At 44.8% G+C, this 15537-nt stretch overlaps 1 protein-coding gene across 3 annotated transcripts; it reads left to right on the top strand.

The window, feature by feature from the left end:
- The first annotated feature begins 9595 nt into the window (after window positions 1–9595).
- LOC109870996 (heterogeneous nuclear ribonucleoprotein A3-like) lies at window positions 9596–14994 on the top strand. 3 transcript variants are annotated; one of them, XR_004205608.1, is made up of 12 exons: window positions 9731–9853; window positions 10691–10813; window positions 10935–11081; window positions 11176–11386; window positions 11473–11562; window positions 11667–11720; window positions 11815–11871; window positions 12128–12256; window positions 12376–12507; window positions 12593–12663; window positions 14158–14232; window positions 14843–14994. XR_004205608.1 is itself a non-coding variant. In XM_020461735.2 (11 exons), the coding sequence occupies exons 1-10, from the start codon at window positions 9848–9850 to the stop codon at window positions 12646–12648; spliced, it is 1005 nt and encodes a 334-aa protein (XP_020317324.1). In that variant the 5' UTR covers window positions 9596–9847; the 3' UTR covers window positions 12649–12663; window positions 12780–13503. The 3 variants fall into 3 exon arrangements, 2 of the variants coding, with proteins under 2 accessions (XP_020317324.1, XP_031661338.1); XM_020461735.2 differs by lacking the exons at window positions 14158–14232; window positions 14843–14994 and adding an exon at window positions 12780–13503 and having other exon boundaries at window positions 9596–9853; XM_031805478.1 differs by lacking the exon at window positions 14843–14994 and having other exon boundaries at window positions 14158–14650.
- Window positions 14995–15537: the final 543 nt, after the last annotated feature.

The raw sequence follows: 15537 nt of genomic DNA, 5'->3' as shown, positions 1-15537 counted from the left end.
AATTCGGATAAGGAAAGTTGTTTAAAATATTTGTATCAAGTTTACAGGTAACTCATTAGATAATGTGTATTTTCTGAATCATACGCGCCAAATAAATGGACATTTTGGATATATAACGACAGAATTTATCGAACAAAATGACCATTTGTGATGTTTAATGGACATCTTGGAGTGCCAATAGAAGAAGCTCTTCAAAGGTAAGGCATGCATTTTATGTTATTTCTAGACTTTTGTGTTGTGACTGGCGCGTTGAATTATGATTTTCATGTGTATGTTTGATGGGGTGCTATCCTCAGACAATAGCATGGTTTGCTTTCGCCGTAAAGCCTTTTTGAAATCTGACACTGTGGCTGGATTAACAAGATGTTCATATTTAAACCCATGTATAACACTTGTATGATTTATGAATTATTATTATGAGTATTTCTGGTTTTTAATTTGGCGCGCTGCTATTCCACTGGGTGTTGTCAAATCGATCCGGCACGGGAAGGGATCACTAAGAAGTTAATGCTATCTAGCAACTTACCTTGGATTCTTGCTGCACTCGTGAAACAGGTAGTCAGCCTGCCACGCAGGCTCCTCGTGGAGTGCAATGTAAGGCAGGTAGTTAGAGCGTTGGACTAGTAACCAGAAGGTTGCAAGATCGAATCCTCGAGCTGACATGGTAAAAATCTGTCATTCTGCCCCTGAATAAGGCAGTTAACCCACCGTTCCTAGGCCATCATGGAAAATAAGAATGTGTTCTGAACTGACTTGCCTAGTTAAATAAAGGTTAAAAAAACTTTTTTTAAATCGGCCATCGGTGTCCAAAAATGCAGATTACCGATTGTTATGAAAACTTGAAACCGGCCCTAATTAATCGGCCTTTCCGATTAATCGGTCGACCTCTAATGACGACAGCGGAGGATAAACATCTGGGCAGAAGGTATGCCGACTTCTTCCTGCTCAGGGAAGAGCGGGGCTGATACCCCAGGGAACACTAGAATGGCGGAGTCCAGGCAGCGCAGAGTTTTCTCAAGGTCCTGGTTGGCTCACTCCATCTGGACGTTGGACTGGGGTTGGAACCCAGAGGACAGGCTGGCCAATGACCCAATGAGAGTGCAGAACGCCTTCAAGAACCGGGACGAGAACTGAGGACCCCGGTCAGAGACCATGTCCACGGGCAGGCCATGGATCCAGAAGACGTGTTGCACTATGAGCTGGGCCGTCTCCTTGGCAGAGGGTAGCTTGTTAAGAGGAATGGTGGCGGCTTTGGAAAAGCGATCCACCACAGTCAGGATGTCGGTGTTGCCATCAGACGGGGGAAGACCCATGACAATGTCCAGGAAAATGTGGGACCAGTGAGGGTGAGGGACAGGCAGAGGTTGGAGGAGACCAGCCGGAGCTTGCAGAGGAGTCTTGTTATGTGCACAAACCATGCAAGCGGCGAAGAATGCGGAGACGTCAGGGACCATGGTGGGCCACCAAAAGCATTGTCACACAAAAGCCAGGGTCCAACGGGAGCCTGGGTGGCAGGCAATTCTGGATTAGTGAGCCCACTCCAAGACCGTGGAGCAGATAGTGTCAGGAAAGAACATAGAGTTATCTGGACACCCCCGGGATTCGGCTAGGGACGAAGCGCCTCCTTAACCTGCTTCCCTATTCCCCAGCTGAGTGCCGTCGCCAGGCACGAGGTGGAAAGGATGGTCTCAGGTTCTGGGGTAGTGGTCGTAGGGCTATAGCGGCGTGACAGCGCATCTGGCTTGAAGTTATTGGATCCCGGCTGAACCGGGTGAACAGTAGGGCCCATCTAGCCTCTCTGGAATTGAGGCGCTTGGCGGTGCAGAGATATTGTGGTTGGTCCACACGATGAATGGATGTTCTGCCCCCTCCAGTTAGTGCCTCCACACCTACAATGCCATCTTCACCGCAAGCAGCTCGCGGTTCCCCACATCATAGTTCCTCTGCGTGGCTTTGAGACGGTGGGAGAAGAAGGTGCAGGGATGCAACTTGAGGTCCAGGGCAGACCACTGGGACAGGACAGCCCCCACTCCAACATCAGAAGCATCGGCCTCCACCACAAACTGACGGGACGGGTCAGGATAAACCAACATTGGAGCTGTGGTGAAGCGGTGTTTGAGATCCCGGAACGCCCGATCGGCAGCCAGAGACCATGTGACCGGAACCTTGGGAGAGGTGAGTGCAGACAGGGAGGAAGCCAGGGTGCTGTAGTCCTGGATAAAGCGGAAATATAATTTGGAGGAACCGCTGCAGCTGGACTCTGGACGTGGGCTGGGGCCAATCCACCACTGCTCCCACCTTCCCAGGATCCATCTGTACGCTCCCTGCAGCGATGATGTAACCCAGAAAGGCTATCTTCCACGCGTCCCCCTCCCATATCCACACAAGGAGGTAGGCGTTCCGTAGGTCCAGCTTGGAGAACACAGTGGCCCCCTGGAGCAGCTCGAGGGGAGAGGAGAGGTAGTGGGTAGCGGTTCTTCACTGTGATGACATTGAGACCTCGGTAGTCGATACACGCACGCAGGGTTTGGTCCTTCTCCACAAAGAAGAACCCTGTGCCGGCAGGGGAGGCAGAAGGAAGGATGAACCCGGCGGCAAGAGAGTCCACAATGTAGGTCTCCATAGCCTTGGTCTCTGGACCCGACAGAGAGTACAGTCATCCCCGAAGGCAGAGTGGTGCCTGGGAGAAGATTAATCTCGCAGTAATTGGGTCGGTGTGGCGGCAGCAAAGTGGCCCGTGTCTTACTGAACCCCTCCCGGAGGTCCTGATACGGCGGAGAGGTCTGAAGCGACATCTGAGGCCCCAGGAAGATGATCCGGAACAGGCTGCGCAAACTTCAGGCAGTGGGCGTAGCATAACAGGCTCCAGCCCATGATGGCACCGGTAAACCAGTCAATGAGGGGATTGTGTCGCTGGAGCCAAGAGAACCCCAGCTCCATGGGAACCTGAGTAGACTTAATGAGCAGGAACTGGATAGTCTCGCTGTGGTTCCCTGACACATGTAGGTTGATGGGGGTGGTATTGTGGGTGACCCGGCCAATAGAGAGTGTTGGAGAATTTCCAGTACTATGGGAAATTTCCAGTACCTATACTGTTCTCCCAGAAGTAGTGAGCAGAATCAGCATAGAGTTAACCATTAGACATGTAATCATAGTACTATAATGACGCCACCAATATAATCTAAGACGAGAATAAATAAGTCCGAAGTGGGTGTGGACAAGCCAGAAGCGAGACAGGAAGATAATAGTGGCAAAATGCCAAAGGGTGTTAATCATTTACAAAGAGAGGAGTGACCATGTATGTTATGTAAGGGCAAAACTGCATAAAAGCAGAGTGCTGAGACTGGAGAGGTCTCTACGAGTTCCAGTATCTGAGAAATATTTTAACCAATATTTCCACGACAAGCTCCCGTCCAGTGCTCTAATGTCCATAGGAATGAAGAGGGGCTGAGTGGGGATATCCAGCTCGGAAGCCAGGGTAGCGTCCATAAAGCTTTTGACTGGTTCCCCAAAGCAACATGGCATGAAAAGGAATGCGAGTAAGGGGAGAGGAAAAGTTCTCCATATGGCCCACCTACCGGTGAGCCTGGTCTTTTAGTGGACAGGTAGAGCTGCAAGCTCATCCTTAACTTCCTCAGATACTCCGTGTAAGAACGTGTCGAACAGCGCTTCCGGGTTCCAAGCACTCTCAGCTGCCAATGTGCGGAAATCCACCGCGTAGTCTGCCACACTACGGGAGTCTTGATGTAGCTGGAGCAACCTCTCGCCCGGACAACAGAGAATCAAACACCTTCCAAACTTCCTCCACGAACACCTCCAGACTGAGGCAGATGGCGGATTATTTCTCCCACACAGCTGTGGCCCAGGCGAGTGCCGTTCTGGACATCAGTGTAATGATGTACGCTATCCTCAAGCACTCCGAGTGGAACGAAGAAGGCTGCAGCTCGAAAACGAGGGAGCACTGGGAGAGAGAAGCATGGCAGGTTCCGGAATCTCCATCGTAGCCCTCCAGGAGGAGGTAAGCGGGGTTCTCGGGACCCTGGGGTGACAGGGGTGGCAGCGCTGCTAATAGCCGACTTACTGAGGGGCTGGGAGGTTACCGTCGTGGTAGGCTGCCTGACAGACAAGCCGCGGAATTGCTCTAGCAAAGTGTTCAACGCATGGTCATGGCGTTCGGCCAAGGTCTGGAACCCTTCCATAAGCCCACGAAGCAACTCCTCGTGCCTACCAATGGTGGCTCCTTGGGAGGAGTTGGCGTTGCGGAGTTGGTCCGAGTCTGCTGGGTCAGTCATGACCAGTTCCTATTATCATGTTTGAGGTATAACCCAGATGCAGACAGAGTTGAAGAAACAAAAGTGTCTTCCTAACAACAGGGGCAGGGAAATGACAGGTCAAGGCAGGCATGGGTCAATAATCTAGTGAGGGCATAAAGGGACCAGAACGGCAAGCAGTCTCAGGGTTAGGACAGGCAAGGGTCAATGATTCAGTTAGGTTTGGGTAAGGTACAAAAATGGCAGGCAGTCTCAGGGACAGGGCAGGCAGAACATTCAAAACATGTTATGGATTGTAATACATTAGTAATAATAGTAATAATTGTTCATCTATATAATCATTGGAAACCTAAATAAGAGTATACAAGATGGAGCTGACAGAGATGGTCACCTCGCTTCAGGTCCAGGAAAACAATACAGTTATTTGTTTTTTATGTATGATTGCTTACATTGTTAGCCCAGAAAATCTCAAGTGTTATTACTTACAGCCGGGAAGAACTGTTGTATATAAAAGCCTCGCAACTTACCAACATTTCGACCAGGAATACGTCTTTCCCGAAGCGGATCCTTTGTTCGGACCTCCACCCTGGACATGCCATCTTATCCCAGAGGCCGACCCAAAACAATGCGGTCACCGCAGGAGAGGCAGTCGGAGCGGCCTACTGGTCACCATCCACCGCTTCCGAGCATATTACTCGCCAATGTCCAATCTCTAGATAATAAGATGTACGAAATTAGGGCACGAGTTGCCTTCCAGAGAGACATCAGAGACTGTAACATTCTCTGTTTCACGGAAACATGGCTCGATCGGGATATGTTGTCAGGATCGGGAAAGCCACCCGGTTTCTTCACGCATTGCGCCTACAGAAACAAACATCTCCATGGTAAGAAGAAGGCTGGGGGTGTATGCTTTATGATTAATGACTCATGGTGTAATCACAACAACATACAGGAACTCAAGTCCTTTTGTTCACCCTGACCTAGAATTCCTTCCAATCAAACGTCGACGCATTATCTTCCAAGAGAATTCTCTTCAATTATAGTCACAGTCGTGTATACCCCCCCCCCCATACATCCTAAAGCTGCATTTATTGTAGCTGGGGATTTTAACAAAGCTAACCTAAGAACCATACTTCGTAAATTCTATCAGCATATCGAATGCGAGACAAGATCTGGTAGCATTCTGGATCATTGCTACTCAAACTTCCGCGACACATTTAAAGTCCTCCGCCGCCCTGCCTTCAGCAAATCTGAACCTGACTCCATTTTGTTGCTCCCAGCAACAAACTAAAACAGGAAACGCCTGTGCTCAGGTCAACACAACGCTGGTCTGACCAATCGGATTCCACGCTTCAAGATAACCTCAGACAATAACATTGATGTATACGCTGACTCGGTGAGCGAGTTTATTAGCAAGTGCATCAGAGATGTCGTACCCTCTGTGATCATTAAAACCTACCCTAATCAGAAACCATGGATTGATGGCAGCATTCGCGCAAAACTGAAAGCGCGAACCATCGCTTTTAATCATGGCAAGGTGACCAGAACCACGACCGAATACAAACAGTGCAACTATTCCCTCTGCAAGGCAATCAAACAAGAAAAGCGTCAGTATAGAGATAAAGTAGTCACAATTCAACGGCTCATACACGATACGTATGGATAGGGTCTACAGTCAATCACAGATTACAAAAACAAAACCAGCCCCGTCGCAGACACCGACGTCTTGCTCACAATGCATTGCCACTGACACGGCCAGCTACCAAAGCATGCTGGCTCTCTTTCTCTGTGGCCAACGTGAGTAAAACATTTCAAACTTGTTAACCCTCGCAAGGCTGACGGCCAAGACAGCGTCCCTAGCCGCGTCCTCAGAGCATGCACAGACCAGCTGGCTGGTGTGTTTATGGACATATTCAACCAATCCCTATCCCAGTCTGTTGTCCCCACATGCTTCAAGATGGCTACCGTTGTCCCTGTTCCCAAGAAAGCTAAGGTAACTGAACTAAATGACTATCGCCCCATTGCACTCACCTCTGTCATCATGAAGTGCTTTGAGAGACTAGTCAAAGACCATATCACCTCCACCCTACCTGATACCCTAGACCCACTCCAATTTGCTTACCGCCCCAATAGGTCCACTGAGGATGCAATTGCAATCACATTGCCCTATCCCATCTGGACAAGAGGAATACCTATGTAAGACTGCTGTTCATTGACTACAGCTTAGCATTTAACACCATAGTACCCTCCAAACTCATCATTAAGCCAGGGTCTCGACCCTGCACTGTGCAACTGGGTCCTGGACTACATTCTCAGCCCTCTCCTGTACTCCCTGTTCACCCATGACTGCGTGGCCATTCACGCTTTGCAGACGATACTACAGTGGTAGGCCTGGTTACCAACAACGACGAGACAGCCTACAGTAAGGAGGTGGGGGCCCTCGGAGAGTGGTGGCAGGAAAATTACCTCTTGCTAACAAAGTCAACAAAACAAAGGAGATGATCGTGGACTTCAGGAAACAGCAGAGGGCGCATCCCCCATCCACATCGACGGGACAGTAGTGGAGAAGGTGGAACGTTTGAAGTTCCTCAGCGTACACATCACGGACAAACTGAAATGGTCCACCCACACAGACAGCTTGGTGAAGAAGGCGCAACAGCGCCTCTTCAACCTCAGGAGGCTGAAGAAATGTGTCTTGTCATCTAAAACACTCACAAACATTTACAGATGCACCGCCTGGTGTATCACCGCCTGGTGCTGCAATTGCACCACCCTCGACCGCAAGGCTCTCCAGAGAGTAATGCGGTCTGCACAACGCATCACCAGGGGCAAACTACCTGCCCTCCAGGACACCCACAGCACCCAAAGGCCAAAAAGATCATTAAGGACAACAACCACTGGAGCCACTGCCTGTTCACCCCGCTATCATCCAGAAGGCGAGGTCAGTACAGGTGCATCAAAGCTGGGACCGAGAGACTGAAAAACAGCTTCTATCTCAAGGTCATCGGACTGTTAAACAGCCACCTCTAACATAGAGAGACTGCTGCCAACATACAGACTCAAAGCTCTGGCCACTTAAATAAACGTGCTTAATAAAGGTATCAGTAGTCACTTTAAATAATGGCGCTTTAATAATGTTTACATATCCTACATCCTAATCATCTCATATGTTTATACTGTGTTCTACACCATCTACTGCATCTTGCCTATGCCTCACGGCCATCGCTCATCCATATATTTATATTTACATATTCTTATTCATCCCTATACATTTGTGCATATTTGTGTGTATAAGGTAGTTGTTGTGAATTTGTTAGATTACTTGTTAGATTTTACTGCATAGTCGTTACTACAAGCACAAGCACTTCGCTACACTCTCATTAACATCTGCTAACCATGTGTATGTGACCAATAACATTTTATTTGATTTACAAGTCATATTTAGTCTATAGAGAGTTGGGCCAATGCTGTTTTTGTCTGAACGTTCACAGAGCGACAGTTTCTCGTAGCTGTTGCTAAGTGATAATTCCGCGTTGTGTTGTTTATTTCTGATCATTTTCAAAACCTATGAATATGTCCAGTGAAAAAAAGAGATGCTATTTGTTGACGACACAACACAGTACAGACTTAGATACAGATATATCCCAAATGCTAATCAATTAAAAACGTCAGTTAAATTCGCTGCTCTGTTTTCCATGTTGTATCAACATGTCACCAATATTATGGCAGCCGTTCTAAAAGTTCAGTTCACTTGAACGTTTTCTGTGTTGCGGAACGGCGTGTACTGAACCACACGTTCCCCTAAATGTTTTAGTATGTTCTTGGACAGACTTTGAGGTACGTTTCCTCCGTTCGGTGGATGTGCTGGGTTTTGGCTTGAAGTAATGACTGGTGTATTTAAAGGGCATAGGTGCATTTTGAAGCCAGAAGCTCAGCTCAACCCAACCCCATGTTTCAACTGGGCCTCAGTACACAAGTGTTTCCGTTCAATTGAACGCTCTATTATGTTTTTATATACTGAACGCAGCCCCGGCCGAAGTCTATATGGCTCTGGGGTATAGTTACCACAGCCACAAAGTGAAACATTGGCTATAACGTAAAAATTCATGAAATCAAACGTTTCCTTTTTTTTAATCTTAATTTAAGAGTTACCACAGCCACAAAGTGAAAAATGAGCTATAACGTAAAAATTAAATGAAAACAAACGTTTGCTTTGTAATTTAAGGTTCGGCGTAAGGTTAGCAGTGTAGTTAAGGTTAGGGTTGAGGTTAGATTTCAAATCAGATTTTACGAAGATACATTTAGAAATAGGCGGGGTTTTGACTTTGTGGCTGTGGTAACTAGTGACGACCCCTGGGGTATCGCCAGCTTGTAGTCCTAAAAAAACGGAAAGAGTTATCAAAGATTTGTATAACTAAATCCAGATAGACCACAGCCTGTCGTTTCAACGGGAACAAATGGGTCATAGTGGCCAGAACAAGCAAGGAGGTGGACAGAGTCAAGCACGAGCGAGTGAGATCCGATTGGCGCGTTGTAGACTTCATCTGCATATTTTCGTTTGTGAAGTGCGCATGTGCAATAACTCAATTCTCTTTAGTACACTCTGTTCATAACATATTATAGTTTTGGGAACAGAAAACTGTATTGAGATCAAAAATACGATGAAAAATATGCAGAATGTCGGCCAAAATCAATCTTGTTCCATTTTGGAACTCCAGAGTGGCGCAGCGGTCTAAGGCATTACATCTCAGTGCTAGAGGTGTCACTACAGACCCTGGTTCAATTCCAGGCTGTATCACAACTGGCTGTGATTGGGAGTCCCATAGGGTGGTGCACAATTGGGTTTGGCCCGGGCTAGGCCGTCATTGTAACTAAGAATTTGTTCTTAACTGACTTGCCTAGTTAAATAAAGGTTAAATAAAAATATATAAAATATTCTCCCACTGCCGGCCAGTGGGCTTCCTCTCACTACCATATTTGGAAAAGCTAAACAGATGCTTCATATTTATACATCTGGTGAAATATCTGTCTAATTGTTCTATCTTCGGAGTTACCTCTGGTTCCTTCAGCCATTCATTCCTATGGGGGAAAGAATGGTGTTTGTGATAAATGGTTAACATTACCTTTATGGTTTATGATGCCTATATGTGCTTATTTTATTATTATTTTAATTCACCAAAAGTGACATTAGTTGATGAAGATTATATCATAGAATACAACGTATAAACCTCCTAAACCTGTGTTTACCACAGATGTTATGTTCGGCGTTCATCCAAAACCCCATTATTTTCCCAAAGGCATTGGCCAACGAGCCATGGCAGAGTCACTCAGGTATAAAGAAAGGCGCAGTTAGTTCCTACAACAAGACCCTATTACTATTGCTTTCTATAAACAACTGACCACAGTTTCTAAACATACTGAACTGACTTTAAATCAGCTTGCCTATCCGGTTTATTCTGGTAAACGACAAGAACTGACCCTGGATCAGTTATAACCGCTGCACAAGCGCAGACTTCTAATCACGTGGTACAGTAGCTTCCTTTCTTCTCAGAACCAAGGAGAATATACGCTGCGAAATGGAGGTGATGATGTTATACACGTATTGCATGTTTAGCAATTTCTGTATATTTGAGTTGGACGTAACAGAGTGTAAAGTGTATTTAGAGCAAACCGATTTTTTTTTAATCATGTTACAGCAACAAAAAAACATGTGCGCATTCTAACCGCATTTTTGAGGAAGCAACGTTAGCTAACTAACTAGCACAGCTGCGTCTCTGAACGTTTGGCCATCAAATTGCATCATGCCTGTCATGTAGTGCTACGGTTTCAATGTTGCATACATTTTGGTTTGTAGACGAGTGCTTAAATGTATTGTTCGGATACATAGCTACCGGTATAATAACGTTATAGGCCTTAAAATGTAGGATAGGCTACGCCTATACATAGTAGTACGACATGCAGTGAACTTGAAAAATGAATTTACACACAAAAATTGGTATTTGCATTATAAAGTATATTAAATCATATTTTCAAAATGGCGAATTGTTGTTTCCCCAAGAATGTTATAGAGTCGTGGCTAATGAGATAGTGTAATTATCTCTCCTAAAATGTTTTCTGTGGGGGGGGTTTATCAGCTAAGTCTGTCTTGCTGTTGGGCACTGGGCAGAGCTGATTACTGTACCCCCCCCGTAACCCATAACATTATATAATTTTCTCAATGCCTGTAACCATTTAAACAGCCTGGTTGGCACAATGCATTCTGATGCAGTAGGTCTGCCTTGGGATGGTGTGAAAGTAGAACATTTACACTTATATATTGGACTCTTGTACTGTACAATTGTTTTGTTAGAAGATAGTATGCTGTTGTCTGTAGGGTTGCATTGTTATGTGTGACATTCCTGTTTTGAATCATTCAACAGGGTCATGAAGCTAGGGAGCCTGAACAGCTCAGGAAGCTGTTCATTGGGGGCCTCAGTTTTGAAACCACTGAGGAAAGTTTAAGGATCCATTTTGAACAATGGGGAAACCTCACAGATAGTGTGGTACGTATGCATTTCACTCGCATTTGATTTAATAAAAAAGTGTCCAGCATTTACAATGTATTTCTTGGAGACCCACCAAATTGTTCCAAGTAATGTAAGCTAATACGTTGGTTTCATGTAGGTGATGAGGGACCCAAACAACAAGCGCTCGAGAGGGTTCGGCTTTGTAACATACTCCTGTGTGGAGGAGGTGGATGCCTGCATGGCAGCTCGCCCTCATAAGGTGGACGGGCGCGTTGTCGAACCTAAAAGGGCTGTGTCGAGAGAGGTAAGCGAACTCTGCTTCACATTCAGGTGCATTTGCTGTTGTGCAGGTGTTGACCGGTGTGTGCTCACTGCCCAGCGCTTCTTGTCTGTCTCAGGACTCCAACAGACCAGGTGCCCACCTGAGGGTGAAGAAGATCTTTGTTGGGGGTATCAAGGAGGACACCGAGGAGGACCATATCAGAGAGTACTTTGAGACCTACGGGAGGATCGAGACCATTGACATTATGGAGGAACGCGCAACTGGGAAGAAGAGGGGATTCTGCTTTGTTTCATTTGATGACAATGACACTGTGGATAAAATTGTTGGTATGTATGTGGTTGTTGCAGCTTTGTAGTTTTAAACATCAGTAAACATTCCGTTTGCTAAGTATTCCCCATTGTTTTCCTTTCAGCTCAAAAATACCACACAATAAACACACACAACTGCGAAGTCAGAAAAGCACTTTCAAAACAGGAAATGATGGAAGCGTCCAATCAGAGGAGTAAGAATAATAACCTGTCTTTATACTGAATGTAAAATTGCGTGACTGTTTTAGAGAAACACATAGAATGCGCTTCATTGTCAATATTGGCATTTTATTTTTAGGTGGGGGTGGTGGCTCTGGGAACTTCATGGGTAGAGGTGGCAACTTTGGACGAGGTAAGCACTTTTTACATTTTGATATGGGGATAAATTTGGAACATAAGAACAGTAATCACACAATACATGTAAACGTAATTATCTTGTGTTACAGGAGGCTACGGTGGAGGAAGAGGAGGTTATGGAGGAGGGGATGGATATGGGGGAGATGGTAAACATTTCTCTACCATTAGTGGATAATCAGATGAGGGAGGATTTAAAGATGCATTACTTGAAGAGAGCTTGTTCTAATCTGAGTGCGCTGCTTTTGGTCACTGTTCTGATCTCACTGGTCAATTTGTAACCTGTTCAGAGCTCACTGGTCAGTTTGTAACTTGATCTGAGTGGTCCGTTTTTAACTTGATCTGAGTGGTCTGTTTGTAACCTGTTCTGATCTGAGACACTGTTTTGTAACCTGTTCTGTGCAGGTGGGAACTATAGTGGAGGTCCTAGCTACGGAGGTGGACGTGGTGGGGGGGGTTATGGGGGAGGAGGTCCTGGGTATGGAAACCAGGGAGGAGGATATGATAACTACAATGACGGAGGCAACTTGGGAGGTACAAATGCCTATTTTAGCCAGGATTTATTGTCTTGGCTCGTGATAGATTTTTTGAGTTGCACTCACAATAATTGGATTCGATGTATGACCTTCTAAAAACAAATCTCTGACTGCTAGGAAACTTTGGTGGTGGAGGAGGAGGTGGTGGAAATTACAATGACTTTGGTAACTACAGAGGACAGCAATCCAGCTATGGCCCCATGAAGGGAAACAACTTTGGTGGCAGAAACTCTACTAGCCCCTATGGAGGTGAGTATTATCTCCCCTGAGCTGGATGTGAATGTTGTGCTGTCTGACGACACAACATTCATCTGCCAATCGTTGTTCATTCCAGGTGGCTATGGCTCAGGCAATGGAAGTGGGGGTGGCTACGGCTCACAGCGCTATTGATACTATGACACTAGGGTATGTTCCATATTTGTTATTTTAAATACTCTGCATACCTGACTGTTACAGTACAGTGTGAGCCCACGCAACACTAGAATAACAAATTTTTGTTTTATCCTGTATCCATTCAACAGGCTACAGTTCTTAGCAGGAGAGGAGATGAGCAAGGATTTGCCAGGAAAGCTGCAGGTTACTGTACTTTTAGGCAGTCGTCTGAAAGCATTTAAAGGAAAAGAAGTCAGAAAGTTACTGCAGCTATAACGGGAGACTAATCCTAAATTTAAAAAAAGGCTACACAAGCTACAAAGTGCAAGAGTGTAGCTAGTACCTTTCTTTATTTGTGGTAGATGTTCCCCCACTTTTTATATTTTTTCCTTTTGTGCATCGGAAGTGTATGTATTGTGCCTGTGGAATCAGAAAGTGTTTTTCTTTTTTTTTTATATATAATTTTTTACTCCTAACTCCAGTCCGTTTTGAATATTCCTACGTTATTTTTGCTGTAGATTGATAGATTTTCTCTGGTCTTGTCATCTTTGTCATCTTTTGAAGAACTCGGTTCTGTCAAAGGGGCGTAGATGCATCAGGCCCTCAAATTGGCTAGAGCTGTCCTTTTTTTTTCCCCCCTCTTTGAAGTTAATATGATTGCAAGTTTCCGTATCAAGTGTATTATTATTTGTATTTCAAGAACAGTATGTATTTCATTAGTGTAACAAAAGTGGTTATAATTAGTGCAGACGACAATTTGAGGAAATGTTTTACACTACTTGTATGCAGTAAACTCAATTCTAGATTGTTAAAAAAAAGTATTTTTGACAAGTGGAAAAATAAAGTTAAATAAAGTTGTGTAGTAAAGTCTTATGAAGTATAGTGCATCATTGGCTCAGAGAAAGATTGAAGGATTGGATTATTTTTGTGTCCGTCATCACTAATCAGGTGTTGCAAATCAATACCCTCAAAAGTTTTGTTTTCTCTGAACTTCCTTGAAATGTAAAACAAAAAATAAATCTGGCTGGATGGGGAAAGGGAGTCTTAGCTAGTCCTAGGGCGAGGTGCACGCATCACCTAGCCAGCATTGCACTAGTAGGATTGTTACAGCTACAAGCCACTTCAGTTGAGCCTCGGCAGATCAGCATGGAAGATTGCAAATGACTTTGTCAGACAGGACCTCTTCAGCCCCAGCACAGTGGACAAGTCAGCATGTTGTGAGAGGAAAGAGAAGGCAGTACCGAGAGCCGCACCCTTGGAGAAAAGCTTGCGTTGTCTTGCCTGGTAGTGAGCGTCAGCCTCTCAAGGCTAGCTATACCTTTCAAGATCAGCTGATGCTAGCGAAGAAAGACTTAACTAGAGTTCCTGGACACTTGGGACATCCTGTTGAGTCAGATACGACAGATTACCAGGAAGTTCTTATTTAGCTGTCAGACCTTACAAGGGGGAAAGGGAAGTGAGTATTTCACAAGCAGTGGTAACATAAAGATGGAGTAGGTAAGAGTAACCACTTTGCTTGATTTACAGATCGGGAAAGAAGCATTACGACTATTAAAGGCTGAAAATCTCTAATGACAGGATTACATGGAGATTTCTGGATGGGTAAGACTTAAGTATTTCTCAAAGTATACAGTAAGGCTATGTAAAGACACTAACACTCATAAGGTAGAACAAATGCTATTGAGTCTAATCCCTTTCGAGAGTCAAAGCGTACCATTCACTCAGTTTAAGATCATTTTGAAGGATCTCATGAGTTCATTGCACAGATCTCTGGAGGTCTGCAGAGATCATGCTTCAATTCATTCAAACTTACACCCCTATAGATGTCCTTGATATTTTTATCTGTGTAGTTTTTATTCAATTTTAATGTATAACTTTTAATAGTAATAATAAAAAGTAGCTAAATTAAGGATGGTGATTTTTCAACCCCTGGTTAGACAATTTATTATAGTTCAAAAAAATTAATACTTATGCATGTCTATTAAATAAATGTGTTTATTGAATAAAGACATCTCTCAAAGGAACGACTGATTTATTTGATGTATGAATAGTTGATAGTAGTTTGGTTCGTCTCACACAGCCTCTGAATAGAGGGTGGAGAAGGTTTGGCGTTCAAATGTAATGTTTGTGAAAAGGCCTGGAACTGCAGATACAATGCGCAGTGCTAGCGGACTACTCATTTATTCTTCCGCTGCTCTGTCATTCGCTACAGAAGAAAGTGGCCGGATCAAGGAGCCTTGGGTAGCCAGGAAAGTGCAGTGACTGCTTCCCTTTTCCCGAAGTGTGTCCAGCTGACCTTTTTGAAGTTTAGCTGAACAATGGAGTATACTGTTGCATAACTGAATAAATTCCGGTGGAACCATGTCCTCAAAGTGTTTTGGCTTACACACAAGACTTTATAGAATTAAAGGATTCAGGTCATAATATTCCATACTTCCCTTTTTATGAACTTTTTTTTATGCCTATTCTGACCTTGAATTTGGGCATGACGTAACGCATGTCTCAACCAGCTATTCTTTCCGGGGTGGAGATATTTAGAAATGGAGGTTGTGGCAGAGGTGTGTCTACAGAGCCACGGTATTCTGACCTTGACTTAATTCCGCCACAGTAAAGGTGAATAAGGTCGAGCAACCTGTCGCTTCCAACTGGAAGAGCATCTACACCATTCTCCTTCCTTGGAATTTACAAATGTAATAAGCGCTATTGATAAGAATTAGGTAAATTAATATCAGTTTGCATAAAGGGATTGTAAATATAACATTTGTTTTACGTTATGCTCGCTGAAAACAACTGAAGCATATCAACTTTCCCACAGTGACGTCTATGAAAAGGTGTGCCATTATGTAGAATTTACATCCTTGCAAGGGGTGAAATTTAGAGACCCAAGCTGTATGCTTCTGTAGCCGT

This window comes from Oncorhynchus kisutch, linkage group LG26, assembly GCF_002021735.2.
Source record: "Oncorhynchus kisutch isolate 150728-3 linkage group LG26, Okis_V2, whole genome shotgun sequence".
Lineage (NCBI taxonomy): Eukaryota > Metazoa > Chordata > Actinopteri > Salmoniformes > Salmonidae > Oncorhynchus > Oncorhynchus kisutch.
Note: the sequence above shows the minus strand (reverse complement) of the source record. Positions and strands in the feature narration are given on the sequence as shown.